A 26,679-nucleotide genomic window follows, 5' to 3' on the forward strand; every position below is an offset into this window, starting at 1 on the left:
ACATTTTACTGATCATTGATGGTGAGGGAGTGCTACCAGCAGAGACATGACTGAATAGTGCTGCATGTTATTCTCCCAGTTAAGAGCAACCTAAATCCCAGCCAGACCCAGTGGGGATTATGCAGTATGCAGCTATGGGAATGTGCTCTCCATGCTCCTTAAGGAAAAGGAGACCTTAGGGATAGCAAGTTCAAAATCCTAATTGCAGATCCCGCCACATACTGCCTGTGATCGAGTCTCCTGTCCCGTCTGGCTGGTAATGTGGCAGTAGTCACGATGGAGATAACACTTCTGTGCTCCACCTGGGTGCCGACATGATTGAGCAGGCCTTCGAGGTGAATTGTAGCTATGAGAAGGATGTAAGAGTAGCTTTTTATAGTCAGTCTTTAACTTTTAAACTGTTTCCCAAATAGTCTTGATCACATACACGTGTTCATATAAAATAGTACTTAGGTGTCTGAAAAAGCAGATTCTACATCTAAAAATAAAGTCGATCAAATAGATGTGGCCCCAGAAGAGTTATTTAAGCAGCTCTAAAGACAGGAATGCTCCCTTCTCCACAAAGCGTAATGTTCCCCAGTTCAAAGCATCTGCCTTTTTGAAATTTTGCCCTAGAATTTCCTCCAAATGCAAAAGCCTTAAAATAGTCTGGCTCATTTGGCTTCCCCTTCCTGGTGCGATATTTCAGTAAAATCTGTACACAATACCATGAACTTCAGAAATTATCTCACTAATGATCCTTTTATGGGAGGAAACAACAGTCGCGGGTGGAACATTCCTCTGCAGGGCGTAACAAAATTTTCCTTGGGAGTCCCAGACTTGGGCTATTTCGGATGCCTTGGGAGAGGCTGGGAATGCAGGAGCTGCTGTGGTTCGGTTGTAACAATATGCGGTTCAAGCTGTGCCTGCAGTTTCTGGGGAGCCAGTGCTGTCCCATTTTCCCTCTGTAAGGTTTTTCTCAGAGCTGCTGCTGAACTGGAGTCTGGGCTGACCTTGCTAAGAGCTGCTGTTCGGTTGTGGCATAATTTCCTCTCTGCCCTAGGGTGTAGTATAAAAAGTTCCCATAGATTTTTTTTTTTTTTTTCCCACTGAGCATTTAACACACTCCGTACGTTTTTATTTGTCACTCTTTAGTTGTGTTTATGGCTAAACCTTCTGCGTGGACTGGCTGTAATTTTTTCTGACAGTTGCTGACATGCCTTTGCTGTTGTTTGGCTGAAGCTGCTTCACCTATCAGGCTTTTGTCCTTGTAATAAAGTAGCCTCTGCATTTGCAGTCTAGTTTAACCCTTGACAGTATCTGTGCAACCAGGGCATGGGTGCCCGGGTCAGTAAAAGTGAGGCAGCTTCGTACAAAATCTATTTCCGAAGGAATCAAGAATTCAAGAGGAATCCCAAGATTTGTGGCTTTATAGTTTGAATCTAAAAAAAGTATTTCTTTCTGTTATCTCTGGTCCATCTTTCCCTTCCTGTCCTGTGTGCACACATGCATAAAGTAAATGACTAAAATTGCATGAGTAAAGACTGTCTTTTAAAGAAAAGATTTGTTTATTGCTTGGGATCTCCTACTGTATTAGCGTCTGGCTCAGTTAGTGCTAGAACGAAGTTAAGTGTTAACGAGAAAAGAGATGTTTTCTGGGCTGGGAAAAGCCCTGCATGTTTCTCATGGCTGAAGATACTGGTTGATAACTTGGATTGCTTTGGTTGGCTCCTGCTTCTTTGCTCCGTGAGAACAGTAATATTTTTTTTTTTCACAACTACAGCAGTGCAAGAAAAGAGATAGCAGCTGCTGTGGTTAAAGAATACAAATATATTCTTGCTGCCCAGCCTGAACCCAGCACAGCAGTAGACAGTTCAATTAGCCATCCCGTCCTTTGGTAACCAGTGCTGTCTGTTCTCCTTGCATGCAAAAATAAATGTCTCGGCTCTGCAGCTGTGGGGAGGCTCAGACTGCCTGCCCTGCCCTGCCCTGCCCGGGCGCTGCAGTGTCTGGCAGTGTTTAAGCCTGTGGAAGGAGGAGGATATGTCTGGCATAGAAAAATGCCCACAGGTTATTGGGTTTGACAAGGTCATAGATGAAAGTGTGTGAAATACTCCCCCCTCCCCCTTTAAACAGAGATCAGGAAACACTTTGCAGAATCAATATAGGGAGGCAGAAAGAGATGAAGATGGACAGTGAGCAGAAGAGAGTGATGCAGGTGCTGCATGTGGCAGAGAGCAGTGGTACTCCCCTGCTGATGGAGTCATCCCGGCTACTCGAGTGCCGGTGTAGCTAGCGGTGTCCTGATCTCCAGGGCAGCTGGCGGATGGTGTCTCTGGAGTCAGCGGCTGGTCCTTTCCTCAGCTCTGTGAGTGCTGGGTTACAGGCAGTGTCACCCTGGCAGGCAGGGAGGTGACTTTGTGCCCTGTTTGCATAAACATGCTTAATGAGCAGCACTGTTGCTTCAGCCTCTCTTCTTACCTCCACCTCTTTGTGTGGAGGTGGCGTTTTTGACTGCAGGTTGTTTCACGCTAAACGAAGGTAGTCAGTGCTTTCAGATCTCCTACCGTAGGCACTTTTGTTTCATTTTTCTATTTATTTAAATATATGCTCGCTTCCAGACATCAAATTGCACGCTGCTTCCTTGGCCGCAGGGCCCAGGTTCGGCTCACGTGGTTGGTGTTGATGTGTCTCTGCTGCTGGGACAGCATTGACTGCCTTTGCCTGAGCCTTAAGAGCAGATGAGGAAAATCACCACAAGTTCTTAATAACTAATTAAGCCTAAGTCTAAAATATTTGGGGGCTTTTTTGTGTCACAATGCCTGATGTTGGAGGCACCACCTTTCAATTCATTCTCTCCTGCACGGCTAAGCTTTATCGCCTCTTTTTTTTTTTTTCATGAATGGGTCATTATTCTGAAATATGAGGAGACTAGTGTTAGATTTTGATACGTTTTAAGGTGGTAAATGGATGAGGGTTAAATATTGTGTCTTAAGCTGCGTAATTTTATATATTTTAAAAAAAAGTCATGCCACAGATTCTGTAAAACTCCAGTCAAGTGATTCAAGTCCCACAATATTCTTTTGTAACCAATGAATAATAAACAGAAATCGAGCTGCCAAAATAAATCAAAAGCGAGTTTCATTTAGAGTCATTTCCCTAGTGAATTACGACAGTTGGACAATGTCCTTCCCATCTAAGAGACACAGTGAGCTTTTTCTAGCCTAGAACGTGTTTATTGAAAAGGGTTTCAGGTGAATGGCATGGCAAGAAGAAATAGTGCTGTTTATTATCCTCCTGGCTACCAGCCATGAAAACTGGCATCTGCAACTGTATGAAGAGGTCAGGCATAACTTTTGCCATCTGCTGCAAAGCCTGGTTCAAGGCAGAAGCAAGTCCGAGCTTGACCTTGCCTTGTGCTTCTGTGTGGAAAGGCGGTGGATGCACCCTGTCGCTGTCCTGCAGCCTGAGGCTGGACACCAGGTCGGGTTTTGTGCTGGCAGGAGGCACGCTTTCTTGCTGGTGGCACTGAAGGCAGTGCAAGTTGCAAAATAAGACCGGGCTGTTCCACAGCCAGTGCTGTTTGGTTTTGATGCCAGCAAAGCAAGAAGCCCAGCCTGAAAAGAGAAATCCTGACAACAGGCAGGGGATTTTGTCTTTCTGTGGATATATTTTTTCCTTTCTTTTTTTTCTTCCGTTTTTTTTTTTGTTTTCTCACATTTTTAGTGTGTAGTAATGCTTATTCCATCTGCGTTGCTTCCGTGCTTATGGCAGGTGAACTGTCAGCATTTCCACTTAGAAATCCCTGCTTGTAGGCTTCATGGTATGATTGTCCTTTCCTCCTGTCAGAATTTTGCCTCTAAGGTCTCAACCTGAACACGAATTCATCTTGCAAAATCTGATGCAACGCGAGTGGTTGCTAAACTTGTGCCCAAGTAAGTCAAGCGTGGCTCTGATATTGTAAATATGACCGAAACACCGCCTGCAGTATGCAAACTCACCAGCAGACAAATCGACTGGAATCCCTCAGTCATTTACAGACTTATTTAGCGTGCAGCTCTCAATCAACACAAACAGGAGGCTCGGTGCTGGAGCGGAGGGTGAGCGAAGGAGCGGGTGTGCGTCGCTGCCTCCAGCAGCCGAGGGCAGTCGTATTCGGCACTGGAGGAGAGGCCCTGCAAGACGAGGCGTGCCATGGGCACAGGGAGGTGCAGTAAACAGCTGCGATTGGTGCGTAAACAGAAATGATGTGAAGGGCAGAGACTCGCAGCTTTGCTATTCTGAAATAAAGAAGAGTGATAAGGGAAATGATAAGCGTCTGCACGGGGGAGTTTTTCCTGCATGATAATAGTGTTTAACGTGTTGAGCAGGGCTGGGCGTGGGGGAAGGCTGTGGCCGATCACCTGCCAAAGTAGAGCTGTGACTAAAATAATGGTAACCCACGCTGAGGTCCGAGCTTGATGAAGCTAAAGGCTTTGCTAGGGTTGTGCAACTCACACAATTAACGTGTAAATGGCCACGCCACTCTGGCGCAAATTAGATGCATGACTGTAAAGCTTGTGTAAAATTACTCACCGGAGCAAGACCACTAAAACCAGTGTCACTTACAGCACATCACCACCTTTCTTCGTGGTGCAGGCATCAGCGTGCAGGGCTGGGCAATGCAATAAAAAGTGACAGCTCAGAAGGGTGTTGGATGAGCACAGGAGTGTGGTTTGGGTGTTAAGCTGTAAGGTTTCAACCAGCAAACCTGGAAATCGCCTCTCGCTTCATCCTCTGTGTCTGTCAGTGTTTGTGCAGCTATTGAGAACGTGGGGTTTGATTTCTAAGCATGATTTGGGGGGTTAAGTGAAGGGGCAATAGTAGCAATTTTAAGCTTGGTGCAGCGTTGGACATAATCTGCTTTGTTGATTTAAAGTGTCCTGTGCGGCCTTAGTGGTTAGGACTGGAGCTGATGACAGAAAATGCTATTCTTTAGTGACAATTGTAGTAGTTATGTGGTATATGATGAACTCCTAGGGCAGAAATCTGCTAAAATCAAAAGCGAGTGTGATGGGCCCTTCAGGTTTGTCTGCTCAGGGAACGGAGCTGGCACAGCTGCGGTGCAATGTCGCCCTGCTCTGACAGACAAGGCCTCTCGGCTTCAGCTGCAGTGGTTTATCCCTAGCTGTAAAACTTAGTTTTCTCTAAAATGAAATCAGACTGAGCATCAAAGTATATTTCCACCCGTTCTCAATCTGGAGGGCCTCATTTGTATGAGGTTTTAGTGGCAGAAATTGTTAGGCTGGTCACAGTGTGCAAGGGTTTCTTTGAAATCTCTGCAGCTGAGACTCCTTGGAGAATTGGGGATGGGAACTTATTTTTAGTCATGGTCTAGATTTTCATTGATCTGGGTTGTAAGTGTGGCAGCAAATGAAAGAAGCATTAACGCTCTGTGTTCAAGAGCGGGGACTGATCCAGGAGCATTAAATTCTCAGCATCCTGACCACAGCCCAATTTGTAACATTAAAAATACATTTGGATGCTGCGAATTTGGCAGATGTGTCAAGTGTCTATAAAATACTTAGTAGAGGTCAGCTTTCTGATGTGAGTAATAACATCCAATTGAAATATATATTGGCTAGAATCAAATAAAACTAGCACGTTTTTAGCACAACACCAGTGAGCATATGGAAACTATCGAGGTATTTTAACCATTACTGGGGGCAGAACAGTGTTAATTCGGTTAGTCCCCAAGCTCAGGGCTTCCCAAGCAAGCAAACTTTCTCTGAAAATTTGCTTTTTTTCCCAGTTAAGTGACATTTTATAGTAACACACGGGCCTCTCAATTCCTGTTTGCATATTTCGTAGTACTTCAGTATTTGCTTGCGCAGGATTCCTGATAGGATGAATAAAGAGGTATTTAGAAATCAACATACCCGCTAATGAGACACGGCTGCCTGATGGGAGCAATGCGACAGGTCCGTACCTAGGCTGGGAGGGGAAGGAGGCGGCTCTGTCTGTCTGCAGCAGCTGTGGGGATTCAGAGAGACTGACTGTAATTCACCAAATTGTTTTCTTTGGCTTGAGTATTGTTGCTAGTGCTGTTTTTGTGTGTGTTCATCTCAATCTGGTATTGTAAATTGTTGGAACATAACCTTTTAAAGGATGCATCACTTCAAAATCTAATGAATTAGATGTGGTCTTGTCCCACCTCTCACTTGGGTTATTTTATTTTCTCCTTTTCCTGCTTGGAAGATCTCGTGTAAAAAGGTGACACAAGTGATGATGTGCAGGCCGACCTTAGAAGATGCTTGGGATAACACCAAGTAAAGCTATTTTTTTAGGCAGTCTTTTTCTTAGTGATTCATGGTTTAACTCTGCTCCCTATTGTTTTATACTGGTGTGTTTGGACTCTTTTCCTGTTGCATCTCAAGGTGAAGAAGGTTGAAGAGCTGTAGCTGATTCATGTGTTATGTTTTTCCCTCCAGCTTTGGAGAATTTGATGAAAACCCATGTAGCTCATGGTCTGCCCAGCTTACCTGGGGTCTTCCAGCTGTGCGCTACAGGGTTGGGTCTTCCAATTCCCGCATGTGGCTTCTCAGTCTCCTGCATTTCATCTCTGCTGTTAACACAAGAGCAGGGGAGCTTCCACTGCATGAATACAGGCTGGCTGAGAAATGGGGATGGCTAAAAATACATCATGGTTTTAAACTGGAAGATCCCCCTGTGTGTTCCCTGCCAAGAACTGTGTTTTGGGTCCCTGCTTCTGCAGGCGCTGGGGCTGTACCTCCCCTGGCGCTACGCGTGCAGCTGGGCAGTGCCCGCAGAGGCACCCTGCCTTCGCCTGCTTCCCTCCTGCGGCCGGGACGTGCTCCTGAACCTGTGCCGGGACAGAGGATCAGACACACTACATTGGAGGAGGAGGAGGAACACGAAAGTGATACGTAGCCAAAGCCCATCTTGTATTGTCTCGAGTCTCTTGCTCTGTTGCTGGTCCTGCCCTCTTTGCTAGATTTACTGTTGTCAGAGCAGCTGGGTTACCCCGGGGACAAACATCACAGAAAAAGCCTCTAAGTAGCCGTGGCTGCTGCTCGGACGCTGCTGACCGATGGCTCTGCCTCTCTCGGGCAGTCGAGCCTTATCGGTGCCGTATTTCTCAGCTGGTGCCTGACATTCAGGGACCTCAGAGGTTGCATAAAGTTTAATAAATAATGCTGATGGGTTAATTGTAGCTTGCAGGCTCAGTTGTTGATTAGAGTCATATGGTGTTTTTCCAGTACATCGCAACCTTAATTTCAACATCCTTGTTTCATATAACCACAACAGATTATGTATCCAGTCTCTTTATTTATTCGTGGTCCTCTGCCCCTGAAATGAACTGCTGTTTTAGGAAAGGAAACACAATAACTTAACTTTTGTATGCCGTTTGGGGGTGCCGACATTTACATGTTTCCCAGTTGCACTGATGAGGAAACCAATAAATTAGTAATGCAAGGTGAACGCTGCGTCAAGCCACAGATGTACGATTACTGGATGTCTTTCATCATGTAAAGCAGTTATGCTGGAATAAGAGCGATATGCTGGAATAAGAGCGATTCCTATTCTCCTGATATTGTTTTGGTTTTAGAATTTGTGTCCAAGATAAACCTGCTATGAATAAAATAACAAAAGCAGTATGAAAATGCTTTTAAAATTTATGATTCACTGTTTTAATGGGAGCAGCGTGAAGGGAAATGCATTCTCTCCAATATACAGTGTAGCATTTAATATGGCTGCAGTTTCCCCTCTCCTCTTTTACAGGTGAAAGAATAATCATTACATACATTCATAAACTCCTGTATTACACCTTGAACAATTAGACCCACTCTTATGACCTAGATGTCAGTTTCTTATCCCTTAATAGTGAACGGCATTTATCAAATATGAGGTGTTTTCTTAAAATTGATGTTTGTATTTCATTGGGTTTGTTCTTTGCTTTCCTCTGTCTTTACAGTGACCAGGAAGGTGGTGTTTTTCCATTATTAGTTTTATTTATTTCCTTCTTCCACATGCAGTATTTTACTTTCAAATGCCGCAGTTGAAATGCTACAGCCAAAAAAGTTTCATGCATTTCTTTAAGAACCATCAGAAAGTTTAACTGTAGGCTTTGTGCAAGCAGTAACACCTTTAATTCGGTTCTGAACTTCCCATCAGATCTACCTGACAGCGTCCTCCTGACTTAAAAATACAGATTTTCAGAGTGTTACTTTCAGGAAATCTTAGATATGTTTGAAGAAATGTTTTCATCTCTAAATGTAAATTATATAAAACCCAAGCATGTTGATGAATTAGTGTGTTCTGGCTCAAATAAGAAATATGCAGCTCTTTTTCAGGAGAGTAGCTAAAGATTTGTGTCTTAATGACTAAGCAAATATTTGGAGGCAAGTTTTAAGAAATGAAACGAGTGTTTATGAGCAATTCTGGTTTACTCAAGTCTGTTAAGTTTGCTGTTGAGTTCTCTGGGTGTGTTTTGTTTGTTGTTTTTTTTTAACAGTTATGGAAACGTATCCCCTTCTCTAAGAGATGCGATACAGAACTTGAACAGCAGTTCGGCAGCTGCTGTTCGGTCTCTCCCCCACAACCCCGCCGTGTTATTTTTCACAACAGCGGGAGACCACAGTTCTTTAATTCATCAGACGGGGGCAGAGCACATGTCATCTCCTTTGTGTTTTTCCAGAGTCTGTAAGGAGGTAAAAGCTACAAGTGTCAGGACCAGGTGATGACACCAGTTCACCTTATTTTTGGCAGTCTTAAGTGTATGAGAACAAAATCCCATTTTACTTTGGTCGGTGTTCCAGCGGCAGTTTTTAGGTGGGGAGTTTGCCCACTGCTGCCTGTATGGGGCATCCACAGCTTCTCTGGGCAACCCGTTCCAGTGCCTCACCACCCTCAGAGTGAAGAATTTCTTCCTTAGAGCTAATCTAAATCTACCCTCTCTCAGTTTAAAGCCATTACCCCTTGTCCTGTCACTACACGCCCTTGTAAAAAGTCCCTCTCCAGCTTTCTTGTAGGCCCCCTTCGGGTACTGGAAGGCTGCTATAAGGTCTCCTCAGAGCCCCTTCTCTTCTCCAGGCTGAACAACCCCAACTCTCTCAGCCTGTCCTCATAGGAGAGGTGCTCCAGCCCCTTGATCATCTTTGTGGCCCTCCTCTGGACTCACTCCAACAGGTCCATGTCATTCTTATGTTGGGGACCCCAGAGCTGAATGCAGTGCTCCAGGTGGGGTCTCACGAGAGCAGAGCAGAGGGGCAGAATCACCTCCCTCGACCTGCTGGCCACGCTTCTTTTGATGCAGTCCAGGATACGGTTGGCTTTCTGGGCTGCAAGCACACATTGCCAGGTGATGTTGAGCTTCTCATCAGCCAACACCCCCAGGTCCTTCTCTTCAGGGCTGCTCTCAATCCATTCTCTGCCCAGCCTGTATTTGTGCTCGGGATTGCCCTGACCCATGTGCAGACCTTGCACTTGGCCTTGTTGAACTTCGTGAGGTTCACATGGGCCCACCTCTCCAGCCTGTCAAGGTCCCTCTGGATGGCATCCCTTCCCTCCAGCATGTTGACCGCACCACACAGCGTGGTGTCGTCGGCAAACCTGCTGAGGGTGCACTCAATCCCACTGTCTGTGTCACTGACGAAGATGTTAAACAGCACTGGTCCCCATACCGACCCCTGAGGAATGCCACTCGTCACTGGTCTCCACTTGGACATCGAGCCGTTGACCGCAACTCTTTGAGCACAACCATCCAGCCAATTCCTTATCCACCGAGTGGTCCATCCATCAAATCCACGTTTCTCCAATTTAGAGGCCAGGATGTCATGTGGGACAGTGTCAAATGCTTTGCACAAGTCCAGGTAGATGATGTCAGTTGCTCTTCCCTTATCCACCAACGCTGTAACCCGCTGTAGAAGGCCACCAAATTTGTCAGGCACGATTTGCCCGTAGTGAAGCCATGTTGGCTGTCACCAATCACCTCCTTATTTTCCATGTGCTTTAGCATAGTTTCCAAGGGTGCTCCATGATCTTGCCAGGCACAGAGGTGAGACTGACAGGCCTGTAATTCCCTGCATCTTCCTTTTTTCCCTTTTTGAAGAGATCCTCCGTACTTTGCTTCCCAGTGGTTCTGCATGCACAAGATCCTAAGTTGGTTTGAGATGATCCAAAGATTGAGTAAGTTTTGTGAGATTGCCTTGGCTTTGGATATGAAGGATGATAACATCTCTTTTTGGAGAATCTTTTTGTTGGCTGACTAAATCCTCATCTCTTCTTCTGGAGAATTCAGCAGCTCTGACTTCCCTAGGATCACACAGAGAAATTAGCGTTTAAAGTTAGTGCTGAAGCAAAGGGAAACATAGCAATTGGCATCTGTGAAGAATTTCAGGTTGACTTTTTTTTTTAAACAGACCTATCCAAATCTCAGAATACGCAGGACAGTTGCTGCTTGCTTAATAGGCCGCTTGAGTAATGTGCTGCAGCCGTGGATCTGGGACTGAGTACAGAGGCTATAGTTAAATATGTTGAAAGGAGCATTCTTTAGTTCTTTGGTTTGCACTTAATCCACATGCCTTTAAATGGAAGAGAAGAGAAAAGAAAACTTTATTCTAAAAGGTGGCTAGCCTGGAGCCAAATGAGAAGGTAGGAGGTGGTGTTCGTTTCTGATATAGTTGTCCCTGCAGCACATTTGTGTGTTCGTTTGCCTTAGTGAACATGCTATATGATAGCTGTGTGACACTAATAGATAAAGTGTTAACTTTCACATGATTCAGAAGATATTTCAGAGGAGACTTTTTTTCCCCCCTCTGGAAAATGAATTATAAAACGTTTCCAACTTTTATACTTTTATTATAATGCAACTGTGTTCCAGCAAAAGCTCCTGGCAGATAGTTTGCTCATACATTTCCAACTGAAGATGTGTTAAATTTATTTGCTGAAGGAGCTTGTAGTTTGTGCTGTAACCTTGGTCATGGGACTGGATATAAAAACAGAGGGATAGAAGCCCACTTAACAGCGGGAAACAAAGTGGAGCTGGACCTGGAAATGTTATCAGACTGGGAAGGCAAAACGTGTTGAATTACTTCAGAAGTCAGATTTTGGACATGTGATTTTGGACATGTGGCTTCACTCACTGAATCCACGTGTAGCTCACACTGGTTGTGTGAGGTCAGGATGCACCATGGTTGTATAAAGGGGACCAGATGCCCCAACAAGCTTGCAGTAAAATAGCACAAAAATCCAGGTGAGGTGTCCGTTTCCTGTGCTCGACCCTCTTTACCTGCTAAACCTGTGCCCTCTCTTCTGTGCCTAGAAAGAGCCATTCCTCCTGCAGGTGGGTGGGAGGCTGAGCTGCCCACCCCGAAGGAATCGGCAAAATATGCGTCATGTTTTCCAGCAGGATGATATCCTGCTAATTCAGTTTAGCAAGAGGGGTTTAGGCAAGCACTCGGTGTTCTACATGTAACGTTGTGTATTTTTTATTCAGAATTAATGACGAGCATAGAGGTTTTGGAGAGATTTCATTTTCCTGCTCTAAATACGTATTGATCAGGAGTAAGTTCTACATATTTTTCCACACTTAGTGTGTTGAAATTTATTGCGGTAACCTTAAACCTATTTGTAGTTCTTATTACAGAGCTGCTTTCATAGAATACTTCAATCAGATTTTGCCAGAGTATTATTGTAAAATGGATACAGAAACCCTGGTCCGCTCAGGTTAAATATCCCAACGTGGTACATTGACTTTTGATCTGCTGGCGATATTTTCTTTGTAAGAAGACAGCTCCCCTCCACTGCCCCAGCCCAGGGGCTGTAGGGAGCAACTGTGTATTTCTTAGAACATGAAAACTGAAAGCAGGTTTTCTTTCCACTCTGACCTTGTTTCTTTTCCAGGCCCTGGAAGAAGCCCAGAAAGCCATTCAACAGCTCTTTGGTAAAATTAAGGATATTAAAGACAAGGCTGAAAAATCCGAACAAATGGTGAGCAGCAGTTTCTTTCTAGCCTTTGAAAGGGAGGGGGACACTGACTTTTGCTTCCAGTTGTTGTTAAGAAAGGAACATTTTTGTCTTTGGTCCTGCTGACTGGTTGATAATTTGCTGTCAAGCACGTGTTGAACCTGTACCCTTGTCCTTGTGTTAACATGGCTGTAAAGCCAACGTGCTTGTAGTCCCGAAGGGAGGAGAGAGCCCTTCTTATCTCCTTAAAATGTTGTGGCTGTGGCTTGATAGTTAACCAGACTCTTGTTTTTTCATTCACTAGGTTAAAGAAATCACACGGGATATCAAGCAGCTAGATCATGCCAAGCGTCATCTCACCACCTCCATCACCACCCTCAATCACCTGCACATGCTGGCGGGGGGTGTGGATTCGCTGGAGTAAGTATGTGAATTTTTAGTGGTACTTTGACGCCACTGCTGAGTTCTTAAGTTTGGTGCGGTGCTCTGAATAGGTCTGTAGCAGCTGCTTGCTTTTCTGGAGGGAAGTTTGCTTAATAGGTTGCAGTCTTGATTTTTTGCTGACAGATCCTTTCTGTGCTGCTCTGAGTGACCTGCAGCCTATGTTGCTGTATTTAAGGGTTTGCAGCATCGATTGCTTGAATTGCAGTGTTGATCCTTGGTGACAAGGAATGAGTCTGGCTTCATTAAAGAGTAAGACAGTCTGAGCAGTTAGGTATCCTCATTAGGGGTGTGCTCTTCAGGGATTTGGGGGGATTTTTATCAATCTCATGTCTTTAAACTGGAATGAGATCTTTTTTTCGGAAAGGTCTACTCTAGTTCTGAGAATGAGTTCAAAGATGCCTTAGAGCTTGTACTGTGTATGAAGTGGGGTTAGATGTTTCTAATAATCCTTTGTGGTTTTTTTTAATGTGCTTGAGGAACACACAGGCTAGGGAAATCCAGTTCTTTACATATGGCATCTGTGAAGTTGCGAGACCCAGGCACAGCCTGTTCTTGGATTGTAGCAAATTCTGCACGAACACTGGCTTGTTAAGTGTTCAGAATTAAATCTTATTCAGGCTGCTGTCTCCATTGGAATGATCCTAAAGAATGAAATAAACAAACTTGATTTTTTTTTTTCTGTCGGTTCCCTGTGAAAGTTATTAACAGAAAAGTCAAGGCTAATAGCTTTTCAGCATAATGATTCTCCTCCCCGTGAAGCTTTAACTCACACTTTGTGTGTGATGACAAATGGCTTAACTCAGGTCATTATAATGAAATACCATTTACTGCCTCCGGACCCATACTGGGAAGCGGATGCATTCCGTAGTTTACATGTTCTTTGCCAAGTGTTGCTTTTGACATTTATGTTTTTTGAAGCATTGTTAGATGTGTGCCGGATTGGTTTATTTTAGCATCAGTTAAGTAAAATTTTAATGCTGCATTGGAATGTTAATGAAGAGTTGTTGTATTTTAGAAAAATAAATGTCAATAGGGACCGGCATGACCCAGTGGGGATGAGGTAACCTGTGGAATTACCACCCAGCATTTTCATCGAACCTGCCTTTGTAAATCTTTAATGTCCTCTACAGGGCTATGACCAGGAGGAGACAATATGGGGAAGTTGCCAACCTTCTCCAAGGTGTTGTGAATGTGTTAGAGCACTTCAACAAATACATGGGGATTCCTCAGATTCGACAGCTTTCTGAAAGGTAAAATGATCAAACCCTGAGCACTTGCATGCCTGCTGGGAAGGAAGGTTAGAAAATGCATTAGGCAGAATCAGTTTCTCAAGGATGTAAAGGCTGGACATGGTCCTTTGAGCTTCTTTCCAGCCAAAACAAACAGGTTAAAATTGGACACAGTTTGCTTAAATCTGGAGCAGCCTATTCTGTTAAGTAACAGTAATCAGTACGGATGTAATTCATGAATGATCTGTGCTTCTCATTGACTGGCTTTTAATTTACCTTACCTGGAGTAATCTGTGGAAGTGCAAACTGGTTTATGTGATCTTCATGTGGAGGTGTTTGTGGTGAACCCTGAGATGATGCTTTCTCCTGCTTTCTTAACCTTAGTGATACAGTTCAGCAGCCTGGCATGAAGCAGAAATACATGCATTAACATAGTGGTGCTTGGGGCCCCTTTCTGCCCAGACGTGTGCCTTACTGCTGTCGAATTGCTGTCAAACTGCATAGCTGCGCAAGGGTTTAGGCAGGCAGGATTTCTTTTCGTGCGTTTGCCAGACTCAGTTATTCCGAGCACCTTGAGTTTCTCCTGCCAAAACCTGCTCCCATTGCCCGATTCCGCTGAGATCTGAGGCTTATAGCAAATCTTCCCAAAACTGCGTGCAGAACACCTGACTGCTCTAAACATTTATGCTGAGCTTGTATAGCCTTGGTTTTCTAACATGGAGTTACACATTTAAATTTGGTGACTTTTGGTGCAGCTCCAACAGCAAGTGCCCACCATTCTCAGCAGTAGCAGGTGAAGGCTCAGTGGTGACTAAGCCACCAGATCTCCTAGGATCTTGGCTGATGTGACAGCTGGGTGACGAGGGAACAAGGCCCTCGCTGTTCTAGGGGCCATTGCTGTCCCTGGCCAAAACCTACGCTTCCTGCTTTACAGCAGGCTTTATTTCTCTTACATCGCACACAAGATGTTTGCTTAACAGCCTGTAGTAGTGCTGAGCACAGCTCAGAGGCAAAAACAGCCTATTAACGTTAGGGATGAACCTTCTTAATACCATACCTGATAGCATTTCTTTTCAGTGTGAAAATTGCACATCTATCACCACCATCCTCTTGATGCCCGAGATGACTTTGCTCATTACAGAGGTACTTGAAGGAGCCTTCCAGGCACAGCAATTATCTTTTTTGGTGACTCCCTTTGCGAAGACAGCAGCTGGCTGCCTGTGCTGTTTAGTGATGGAAACAGTGTTTGAATGATTTGTTTGTAATATTTTCATGTCAATCTGTTGGACTTCCTTTATGATAGAGATACCTCTTCCAGAAAACCCAGATGGAATCCATGAGACAGAGCAAAAGAAAAATCTACCGTAAATCCAGAGAGAGAGAGAGATGAGGCCTTGTTTTAACAAAGCATTTGACCACAAGCATTTGCTTAAATGAACATGAACATCAAGGAAATATAAACATATGTCACTGCTTTTCTGAATTTAGGCTGTTGTCTATTCCAACCTCATGCTCAGAAAGATAGCTTGCTTAATTTTCTTCCAGAGTGGTAATGCCCTTGGGCAGAAACCTGCTGTCATTGGCCATTTTAAGGCCAAATATAATTTAAGCATTGGTCCAGAATTCTGGCTGGTTTTCCCTTTCTGATGGATGATTATTTAATACTTTTGTAGTTGCTGATAATTGTAGAAAACAATTCATGCTGCTGCTAAAAGGCACAGTGGTTTCAACTCACGCCAGAGAGACTGGCAAGGACATGGAGGAAAACTTTTGTTATATTCTCCCTTCAAGATAAGGATCTGAAAAGCTCAAGAAAGTCTGTTCCTCCTATTTTTAGAATTGCCTCGGCAGGGTTTCCTTCCAGTGTTTACACAGGGAGAGTTGCACCATCTGGTAGCGATAGAAGCGGCTGCTTGTGGGGTGAAAGGAGAGCTGCACCCAGGGTGTTGCTGGGATCTCTTTACTGCTTTGACATCCAGGCAGCAAATTACTGCAGGGAGGTCCACAGCACAGTAATATCTGCTTTGGAGTTTGACTACACGTGTACGTATAAGGGCCCAATTTGGAGTTGACTTTTCTCTTTCTTTGCTTGGAAATACTTTCGTGATTCACGAAACATCAAAGGAAGTTTGCCTGGCTTCTCGCAGTGCTATTTTTAGACTGTGAAATTGCTGGGGTTTGATATCTCATGAATTTGGTTTAATGGTACAAGTGAAGCCTCTTGGATGTTTGCGAAGGCAAGAAATGCTTTAGTAGATATTGGCACAAACCTGTGACAGTAACCCAAGTCTATTATATACAATAAGTCTATTATATACACTGCTAAACGAGCAGATTCTGTTGCTTTCTTTAATAAAGAGCCTCTCTTTCTTGGTGTGAATGGAGTGAAGCCAAAAATGAATGGGAAACCATGGGAAGGAAGAGTGCCTGCTCGGTGGTGTTGGATGTGCTCTTTGTCCTGGCGTGTTCAGTTTAGGTTCCTGCTCCTAGATGCTGTGAAAACTAATGATGTGTTTTTAATGTTGCTTTCCACCTGTTCTGTCCCTCTGAAAATAACCAAACAAAACCCCACTGTAAGTATTCATTGGAAACCTGGACTGAACTCTCAATTAATTGGCTTCTTGTGCTGGTCCTGTTGAGTATTGATGTAAAAATGTCACAACTGGCATCCAAATGTAAATATTTTCCTAACTGTGTTCCTAAAACAACTTCTTATATGGTGCATTGGAAGTTGTTTGTTGTAGTAAATAAGAATATTTTGTTATCTCTCAATCTTCTTCTGTTTTCTGTCTGTGGAGGGAGCGTACAATTAGCGGTCACAAACCCACCCATGAAAGTGGTCGAGAAAGCCTAGCAGATAGTGGAAAAAAGCCTGGAAAGTATTTAGGAGAGAGATGATTATAAGTTTGCCACAGAAAAACAGGCTAGCTCAGCCTCTTTTTATCTCAGCCAGCTGCCAGGCATAGTTTAAGATTTCTGGTAGCTTTGGCTAAAGGAATTGCAGTTTCTAGTAATTTAATGTCATTTGAAACATAACAGTGGGTTTTCTTGTTTTTATTTTTTTTAAAGGCAGGGGAAACAGAGAACTAAAGCCACTAATAATAAAACAAAAGTCAGAGAAACAAAAATCACTAATACTGGGGTAACCAAAGGTTTTGGCACATGTGAGCAGCCCCAGGAAAAGGCAATTCCCTGCTGCGGCGAGCCAGGACGGCTGCTGTGATACCCCAGCACGCTGCCAGGGGGAATCTAGTCAGGGAAAGATATCCTTATCAGACAGACCTGAGAAGAGATCCTAAATCTGTTATCGGGGTTGCTGAGCCTTAGTGGGTAATGCACTTTCTGCAAGTGGCTAAAGACACGCTCCGATACATGTGCAGAGTCGGTCCTTCAGCGGTGAACGTGAGCAAAGCCAGCCATGGGGTCGAGGCTTTTACCACTGCAGTTTCCATTGCACGAAGATTATTCTGAATTATTGAAAGGCTCACAGCTTTCCACAGGGAGCAATAATCTCTAGTGGCTAAAGCAAGTGGCTTCCTGTGTTCTCTGCCTAAAGCAATCGCTCTGTAAAGAGATGGTGTAAAGGTTTTCATGTTTCTGGTTCATGTTTCTGGTTGCATGCTCGTGGAAATAAATAATTGTGCATGTCTGTGTGTGCTTACGTAAAGAGTGATAGTTACGGGGAGGGCAGTGAGGCTCCCTGTCGTTGCTCACGCATACCTAAACCGTTGGCTACTTTGATGTCTCTGTCCTATCCCTATCTTACAAAACAGGAAGGAAAAAAAAAAAAGGCTAAAACTCATTCTCCCTGTTTGCTTTTGAGAGATTTTTAAGCAGGACAGATTTTATTTTTTTTTTTTTTAAATGTATTTTCAACATCCCAGTTCAGCAAGGCATTCTGGCAAGTTTCTTAATTTAAGGATATGAGAATCCCCGTTAAGACTATCCTTAAGTACTTTCCTGAATCGGAGCCTAAAACAACAAAGCCTGTGGACAGGGCTTTTAACTGCTTGACAGTCCCTCTTTTAAATTTGTTGAGTCTTTAGGAATCTGGCTGCTGCTCCTTCCAGTGCCTCCACTGTGCTTGCACTGCAGCTGTTGTCAGATGGGAAGGTCCCTGTAGCTGGTCGTGAGGAAAGAAGTACCGCAGCTAATACTTCCAGTTCATACAAACTCATTCAGTTCTGTGACTCCTAATAGTAAAGACTTCTTGTTTCTTGTTTATGTAAAAGATAAAATTTTTCAATCTGTGTTTAGCATCTTTTTTCTTCTTTTTTTCCTCCTTTTTCTTAAGGATCAAAGGGTTTGGTTCTGTGATGCTTTTTCCCATGAATTACTAGTGCTTACTTGTGCAACTTAAGCAGGATTATACCTGTAGTTGTGGCTGCTGGGCTGCGTTCCGCCTTAATGCTTAAATTTCCCACTCTTATTTCGACATATTCGTGAATCCCTTCTGTTTCACAGTTAGGAGGTGTTAACTGGGGATCTATACCTGGAAGAGTAGAGGAGTTTCTAAACACTCCTGTGAAGCAGAGAGCTTAAATGAGAATTATGTTTGACATTGCAGGCAGGAAGCTTTTCCAGCAAGATCCCCATAAATAAATCCGGGATAAGGCAGGTCATACATACAGTTAAATCACAGATAAAAAGTTATATTTCAGCCGTCACTTTTAAAGGACTAGAATCCAGCCTGTTCTCCAGCATGTCAGGTCATCTTGTAGTGTTTTGCTACTAATGGACCACAAATGGGAAGATTAAAGAAGCAGATCATTCCTTGATAAGGTTGAAAAGTCTTAAACAACAAAAAAAATCCAAAGTCTTCTCCTCACAATCTGAACAAACATTTTCACAAAAGTAAATGTAGCCACTCTTTCTAACATCAATCTCAGTGGAAAAATCCACCGCTTTGAATGATCAGTTTAGACCTTAAAGTGTTTCCAGTATAATAAAAAGTGATGGAAGAATTCAAGGGCTGCAGAGGGATATAAGTGCCTAACTGTTTGCTTTGGCTCTTTCTGGTATGTGTAGGCATTTCCATTTCCCTAGAAGTATCAATTAAGCTGTATTGACTTTTATTTCTGGAAATTGGAAGCTTTATTCTCTCAACTAAATAAAGAGCAAGGTTGTGGTTTGTTCAAAACTTTTTTCACCCATTTCATACCTTTGCTCTTTTATGCTTCTTAAGACATAGAGGATTTACAGGATAAAACCGCAGCCAGCAGTATTCACATGGATGCATTTAAAAGTAGGTCAGTGCACCTGGAACTGTGAAAGGTTCACCATGAAGACTGAGACATTGTGAAGCTTTTTGTGTGTTAGAAACATACTTTTGTTGAAATGTGATCAACAGACACGAATGTAAAGATAAATTGATCACATTGGCGTTGAAGGAACCCTGCTGATTTCTTAGCTGATTAACTGGCCCTTATTAAAATACTAAATTGCAGCATGGCAAGAGCATCTAGGACATGTTCTGCTACAGCTCAGAGGTCAATACCATAGAGCTGGAGTTGTCATCCCGGTGTCACTCAGGGAGCAAACGCTCTCCCAGTTTTGACAAACAGACCTTCTTAATGTGGTTGTTTTTCTTTAACATGCTTTTTTTGTCCCTTAAAAACCTTTGTGTAGCTGTTAGTGTTTCAGTCCACTTTATAGTAATGTTTGCAGACAATGAAGCAAAGAAGTTGTTGTACCACCAACAAAGCCCTTGCTTCCTCTGTCCTCATCAGGGTGAAGGCAGCGCAGAATGAGTTGGGACAGCAGATCCTGGCTGATTTCGAGGAAGCCTTTCCTTCTCAAGGTACAAAGGTAAAGTTCTCACTTCCCCTCTTCCTCCCGTTGACAAGTGTTGCTGAAAACTATTCAACGTAACTGTCATTGGTTTTAATCTCATTTTACATCCAGATTTGTGCTCTCTGTGTTTCAGGAGTTATTTTAGAAAGCAAATGAGTCTCCCAAGCTGTAGGGTGCTAGGTATATTTCTAACTGTTTCTATCAAGTGAATGTGGGAGAGAAATGACACCCTGCCTCTGTCATGTTGCGCCCATCTGTTGCAGTGAGGTCTGCAAGCCAGCCGAGGAGTGCCCCAGGCAATTCCTGTGTGACCCGATAGACCAGAGCGGGGTTCCCTCGGCATCTGACTCAGGTTACTGGTTATTTGTTGGACAAAAAAGGTTCGTGTTGTGTTTAGGGAAAGCCAAGCACAGGCTGTCTGTTGACATGGTGCCACCAAGTTTGTCTCTGGTTTACCAGGCAGCCCAGATACAAATCTGGGCTAAGGCTAAGGCACCAACTGTGCTTCCCCAAAATTATGCATCCAAATGTTTGCAAACAATATAGGAGGTAGGTGTGAATTTGAATTTACTTTGAAGAAAACACTAGTTCTGTCTTCCAAAGTACCAGCTCTGCTGGTTTCTTCATAAAACTAATAAGTACAGAAATGAGGAAACTATTTGGAACAGATCCTTGATGAAGGGCAAGTCTGTGTCCACGTGAAGCAGCATCAAAAGAACATTTTAAAAAATGTTTCGAAATTTTCTGTCTTCTTCACTAACGTCATGGTATGCGCCAATACAGACCAGCAGATGCTACTTTGTGTTGCAAATTGATCATCTCTAGACTGCTTTTTTTCCCCATTAATTTGGCCTTCGGGTTCGCAGAAAAGGGGTTCGCTTGTCCCACTTGTCAGCCACTTCTCTTATCTGTTCCTCAGAATATCTAGGCTGATGAAAAGCTTTGCAGAAGTGATGGCACAATGGTTCTTTCTGTGGATGGAGCTGGCTGCTCTTCTGCGGTAGGGAGCTTCTTGGCTCCCTACTTTATGGCCAGTGAAATGGAAGCAGCTCAATTTTCATCCAACAGAAGAAAGATGCCTAAGTGATAATAAAGAGTAGCGGCAGAAGCATTAAAAAGAGAAGAAGAATGGGAAAGGATAAAAACAAGTTAACCTGGATGCAGTACAATTTCCAATCACCCATTCAGCTATTTAACCTGAAATCATTTCTTCCTGTTTATTTTGATAGAGGCCTGGTGGACCCAGCAATGTCCTGCGTGATGCGTGTCTAGTTGCCAATGTCCTGGATCCCAGAATCAAACAGGAAATCATCAAGAAATTTATTAAACAACACCTCTCAGAGTATCTGGTCCTTTTCCAGGAAAACCAAGACGTAAGGGAAGCTTAGCAAGCTACATTTGGATTTCACATTTTGCTCTGCTGACGTTCACAAAGTTCACGTTTCCATAGGTTCCTGCAGTGAAATGTTTCTAACCCGAGGGTTCGGAAGCAGTGACTTGCGGGTGTGATGTGGACTGGCCGATGAGTTGGGAGTCAGTGTTGTCTCTGCCAGGGTGACTTCCTCCCACCTTAGACCTCAGTTTCATATATCAGCACTGGAAATGTTTTCTCCTCATACAGTAAATAAATAAATTCAAGTTAGATATACTTTCTGCTCTGCAAAGGGTTGAAAACTTAAACTCTGAAAATTGCAAACCCAAAAACTCTGAAAACCAACAACACCTTCCCCCGAACAAAGAAAAAAAAAAACACAAAATGCCTAAAAAGGTGTGGGGGGGAAGGGATTGCCAGGAAGTGGATTAATCTTTGTAGCTAATTTTTAAACTTCCTATCCTGACGCTAACAGCTTGTTAAGAATTCACTATAATCATCTTGGATTTGGGAAAAAAAAACACAAACCAAAACCAACTATGGATCAGAATGTATTTTAACAAATTTGAAATTTTGACAGTTTGTGACAAAGAGGAGAAAAAGGCTAAAATGCTTCATTTTAAATAGAATTTTTCCATCAAAGTTTTTTGGATTAACCTTTCCACTTTTTGACCAGAAAGCACTAATACTGGGGGAAAAAAATCCCATCCTGCTCGTGTAAGAATTCTTGTAGAAGTTTGTGGGTCTGCAGTCCCCAGAGTGTGAAAACCAGCTCTATGTGAGAGTACAGGAACTCCTGCATTCTCATCCCACTGTTGACTTTAATCTCGGTATCTGCAAAACAAAGAGGGTGGGACCAAATAAATTATTATTGGATTGAGTTTTCAATAGTACCTGTATGATTTAGGAGTACTCTTATCCTCATTTTCAACAGAACTTGCTCTCTTAATTCGCACAAGATAGGGTTTTCGGTCTGGCATGTGTTTAAGCACTTTGAAGAACGACTGTTAGCATTCAAAGTATTATTAATAGTGGTCAAGTTAGCTTTGATCGATAGCCCAAGCTCCTCTGCGAAACTGTGGCAGCACAGTTGAGCAGTCAGGCTGAATATTAGCAGCTGCTGCTGTTAAAGATGATGTTCTCCATCTTATTCAGGTGGCCTGGCTGGATAAGATTGACAGGCGCTACGCGTGGATAAAGCGTCAGCTGGTGGACTACGAGGAGAAGTACGGGCGCATGTTTCCGCAGGAGTGGTGCATGACGGAGCGCATCGCTGTGGAGTTCTGCCACGTCACGAGGTGAGCGTCTGGGGAGCTCGCGGTGCTTCCCGCAGAGTCACCTTCCTTAAAACAAAAGGTTGGATTGTCTTTCACCAAATTGATCGTATATCCGCAGGACTTTAAAGGCAGTCTTCAGATATCTATGTGGAATTGTCCATGATTAAAAGCAAGTGAAGAGTGAAAACCCTGAGAAGGATCACTAACACTGCGCGTACTCTTGCGAGAGTGAAATGATGTGGAAATCGATTTTCAGTGTAACAGAGGCAGAAGTCAGTAATATTAGAGACCAAGTTAAAAAATGTGAGCTGACTATGGTGTGACTGCCCTGGACCATGCTCTTTGCCAGCCAGAGGTGGGGGACCAGAGGAAGGTGCCAGCTTGAGCCCCAGTAGCACCATTGCCTTTGCTCTGGGACCCCAGTGAGAGACACTGCACTTCCCAAGGTTTGGTACCGCGGGCTTTCCTGGCTGCAGTGGTGCTCTGGGTGTTAGGAGATGGGGTCCTGTTACCCACAAAGCTCTAAACAACTGTGGTCATGTTTGAAATGTGATCTGTAAAGCGGTTTTATGTTAGAAAGCATCTTAGGAATTAGCTCGAATTCTGTGATGAAAGTGTCTCTAGGGAATAGACTGAGTTACAATCTTAGGTTTCAGATCTTTCTCTTTATAGAAAACCACATTTGTTTTTTCTGTTTCCCCCCTCTCTCTTTCAGGACAGAGCTTGCTAAGATAATGCGCACAAGAGCAAAGGAGATTGAGGTGAAATTGCTTTTGTTTGCAATTCAGAGGACAACGAACTTTGAAGGACTTCTGGCTAAACGCTTCTCAGGTTGCACTCTAGCCGATGGGACAGTGGTAAGGGGATTTCTGAAGAGCAACCTTTTAGTCCATAGCTTCTTTGGGAGGAAAAAAACCACAACTCTCTCACATAGCTATGGTAATGGACAACTGCAAAAAGTGTCACCTGCAGCCTCCTGTTGTGCTTGCAGGTTAGACTGTTTAGTGTGACTGTGCTTAGTGGGTTGTAATTCGGAAGGTGATTCTTCATCTTGCAGAGTGTGGTAGAGAGGATGGCACAGGGCGCACAAGAAGGAAAGTACACCGATTGTGTACTTTTTTTGGTTCTCCTGGGCCCTGTGCTGTTTGCAACTGAAGCCACATTGCTGTGGAGAACCACAAAGTAATTATGGCATGGTGACTGCATTATAATGTTTGTTCTCAGCATGTTGATGACACATTATAACTAAAAGTCCCTTCTTCTCTTCATTTCTAGTTACCACGTGTTCACCGCATGGTACCATCTTTCAATCCCGCATTGTCTGTTGAGTTAGTCTTACTTGCAGGGGCATTGGTAGCTTCTACTTTTCAGTGTCTCATTTGGTAGATTTTAAAGGCAGAGCCAAGAGAAACAGCTCAGTGAATATCTCTGGGGTCATCTCTGTGATTTTTCTGCCTGAAATCTTAGCCAAGAGCTCTGCCAGCTGAGTGCCCTGGGAGCACAGAGTCCACATTTGGCTCAGAAACCACTGGTTTGAGGTTGGCTTCTCTGCCCAGCTGGTGTCTTGAAGCCTACTTGGATGTGATAATTCAGCCTACGAGGCAAGCCTGCTGGACCTGTTTGTCATTTGCTGTAGATCAGTAGGTGTTCCTAATTAAAAAGGGAAATCCTGTAAGGTTTTCCTCCTGGCTGAATTTAGATCTCTCAAGAATGTGGCTTTATTTTTCTGACAAATTTCATACGAAATTTGCAGCTTTAATTAAATTGGCTTCACTGCGTTGTTATCCCTTTGGAGAAGGGAGGCACAGAAGCTATTATAACTGAGAGAAACAGAAGGTGAGGGTGTGGCTTGAAATAAGAGAAAATCCTCTCTGTCCCCCTTTCTGAGCTGCCTAGAGGCTATGACGCTCTGGATGTCATCATCTGATCTGTTTTATACACAAAATGAAGGCCATAATTAGAAACGGCTATCTGGGGAGTGCACAGCGGGGACAAGCAGTCTGGTGGGAGCAGTAATGCAGGATTTACTGCGGCAGCAGAGTTTTGGGGCCTGCTGTCATGGGTCCTCCCAGTGGAGACCACGTGCTTGGAGCGTGTGGTTTGAGAGAGTGGAAATTTGGTGCTAGCCAAAATACCCATTCCAGGGACGATTCAGGCAGAGCGGGTGAGTGTGGGTGCAAGAAGAGCAGACTGTAAGAGGGTGCTGAAGGTGAAGTGTGCTGGTGGTGTGATGGAGAGGGAACCAGCCTCTGGCCCTGTAGTAGGAGGGAGTGTGCTCTAACCTTGATGGAGGGCCACTGCCTGGCCCTCTGCAGTCACCTCTGTGCTTGGAGAAGACAAACTGCTGTGCAGGGCTTAGTAAAGCAAAACATGGATGCAGCTGTGTGCCAGAGGGGACAAAACAGACTGTTCTCTAAGGAGCTTCCTCTTTTTTAACAGAAGAAGCCAGAAGTGCCACCTCCTTCCACCAACCCGTTTCTGGAGGATGAAACTGGGACAGAGACAGATGAGATTGTGATCGAGAAAAGCGATACGGATAAAGTAAGTCTTTGAAGTTCTCTAGTCAGTGAGACAGTCTCTGTGTCAAAATCTCTGGTGGTGCCTAAGCTTTTCCCATCACGTGGATTTGAAAGGTTTGTTTTCACAGCAATTAATTTAGCGCTGTTTTGATCCTCTGTGCAGCATACAGGCTCCCAGTACGACTGTAGTTTGCTCTGGCTCACTTCATTGAAACCAAAGCAATCTTTATTTCAGTTAATAGTGCGGAGACAATCCCGCCACGTGAGAGTGAGTTGGATTCTCTTCTAGCCCATGCAGCAACAGCTCAAAAGTAACTACAGGATTTCTGTCAACGGAAGATGAACTAGCATAGTTGGGTTTTCTGATCCCAGAAGCAGCTCCCACTGTAAGCATTTGCAATTCTTCTTTTGCCTTGTCAGCCCAGCAAACTAAGTCTGGAGTCACCAGGCAATTCATTGAACTTTCAAGTGTCAGTTTTAGATTTTAACTCCAAATGTATTACTTCTGGGATTTTTATCTCTATAGTGCTTTTCAACCATTACCTCTGCAAAGCAGGCAACACCTAACCACTTGTAAAAGCCCTGGGTTTCCAAAGCCCTCTGCAAACATTAAAGGAGTGAATAGTAAATGTAATTGTTTTAATTGGCACCAATATCAAAGTCTGTAAGCCCCATATTTTTTACTCACCAGACAGTTTTCCAGGTGTTCAATTGTAAGTTGCTTGGGGAAGGTAGTACCCTCTCTTTGTTGGTGATTTACAGCCCTGTAAACGGGCCATTTACAGGTGGTATCCTGATGACCAGGGCCCTAGGACCTACTCAGATCCGTGCCCCTGGGGAGACTGGGGGGGTGGTAGCTCTCCACCAGCCCATTTTGGTGCACTGCATCCCCTCCAGACTTTCACGTGAGCAGGGCAGCCCTCTGCCTTTCACCCACAGCAGAAGTCCTGAAAGAGAACGATTAAGCAAGGTTTTGCTCTTTCTGTTAAAATACAACTTGGACAGTTGGTATTGGCTGGACTTTATCAGTGATCTGGAAAACAGAGATTGGGAACTTGGGGAGACACGTGTGTGATGTATTTTTTGTGAAGAGCTTGCTTTCCACTCTGTAATGGCTGGGAGAAGGTTGGCACTGATATGCAGTGTTGGGATGAGAGGACATCCTTGGAGAAGTCAGTGGTGCTAGAAGGCAGGTGAAGAGATAATTGCAATAATTAGGCTGCTTAGGGCTGGTTTTATTAAACAGTAGAATGCACTGCCCTGGCCAGAAGCAGTTCAGGTGCTTCTGAGAAAAGAACTGCTCTGCTCCCTGTACATGAGGAGGCTGGTATGAAGCCATCCATTGAGCTACCCCTTGAAATGCTGTTTGTGGCGAGGCTGCGCTGTCTTCCTGGGTACGCCCTGCGTTAATGCTCACAACGCAGTGCTGGGCTCTGCTGCAAGGGTGGCTGCCCCGCAGGCGCCTGTCTGCCAAATGGGAGCCCCGTAGGCTCCAACATTTCAGTTTCAAAGTACCAACAGCTGGTAGTTAGTGCTGGTGAGTTCATGTTGGAGGTCTCATCATCTGCTCTCACTAGCTGAAGAAGAGAAGGGACAGGTAGAGTTGAAGATGAAGAGTTTTGAGTGGCAGAGCTCTTCCAAGACACTAGTCCTGAGAATTCAAGATGCTTGGAAGTGTAAGAGGGAGCACAAGAGTTTGGGGGGGGAAATCCGTGTTAAAAAAGAACCCCTTTTAGTGATCCTAGCAGTTTGATTTAATCTGTTTACTTTGGATAGTAATGAAAGGAAACTGGGCCAGCTGCAGACCTCCTTACTGTGACAACAGTAACCTTTTATTATTTCCATCAAACTCAAGGAGGAAATAGCTTAAACATCTGCAGCTTTTGGACAGGATTGCACGCTCAGAAATACAGCTTCACTGCTACTGTTAAAAGATTTAGTATTCTCTCCACCAGACATGCTGGGAGCAGCATGATGCAAAGACACACACACACACACAGAAAACCAGTCCTGCATTAGGAGTTGGCTTTTCCAGGCTGGTAAATCATAAACATCGTGAATCTGCAACCTTGTGTTGGTGTTGCCATCCTGGAGACTTG

The 26,679-nt window shown here is 44.0% G+C and overlaps 1 protein-coding gene across 3 annotated transcripts in view; it reads left to right on the forward strand.

Moving 5' to 3' along the window:
• Positions 1-26,679, forward strand: part of VPS53 (VPS53 subunit of GARP complex) — a 69,713-nt gene that overhangs the window by 8,965 nt on the left and 34,069 nt on the right. For 2 of the 3 annotated variants that reach the window (XM_087751810.1, XM_009469583.2), the window contains 8 exons: positions 11,884-11,970; positions 12,251-12,366; positions 13,521-13,640; positions 19,349-19,427; positions 20,642-20,785; positions 21,940-22,082; positions 22,777-22,918; positions 24,501-24,602. In XM_087751810.1, the coding sequence (XP_087607936.1) occupies positions 11,884-11,970; positions 12,251-12,366; positions 13,521-13,640; positions 19,349-19,427; positions 20,642-20,785; positions 21,940-22,082; positions 22,777-22,918; positions 24,501-24,602 (933 nt within the window). The remainder of the gene's footprint in view (positions 1-11,883; positions 11,971-12,250; positions 12,367-13,520; positions 13,641-19,348; positions 19,428-20,641; positions 20,786-21,939; positions 22,083-22,776; positions 22,919-24,500; positions 24,603-26,679) is intronic. The other variant, XM_087751812.1, reaches the window with a different exon arrangement.

Source organism: Nipponia nippon, unplaced genomic scaffold, assembly GCF_047370975.1.
Source record: "Nipponia nippon isolate SJK-2023a ecotype South Korea unplaced genomic scaffold, ASM4737097v1 scaffold_15, whole genome shotgun sequence".
NCBI lineage: Eukaryota > Metazoa > Chordata > Aves > Pelecaniformes > Threskiornithidae > Nipponia > Nipponia nippon.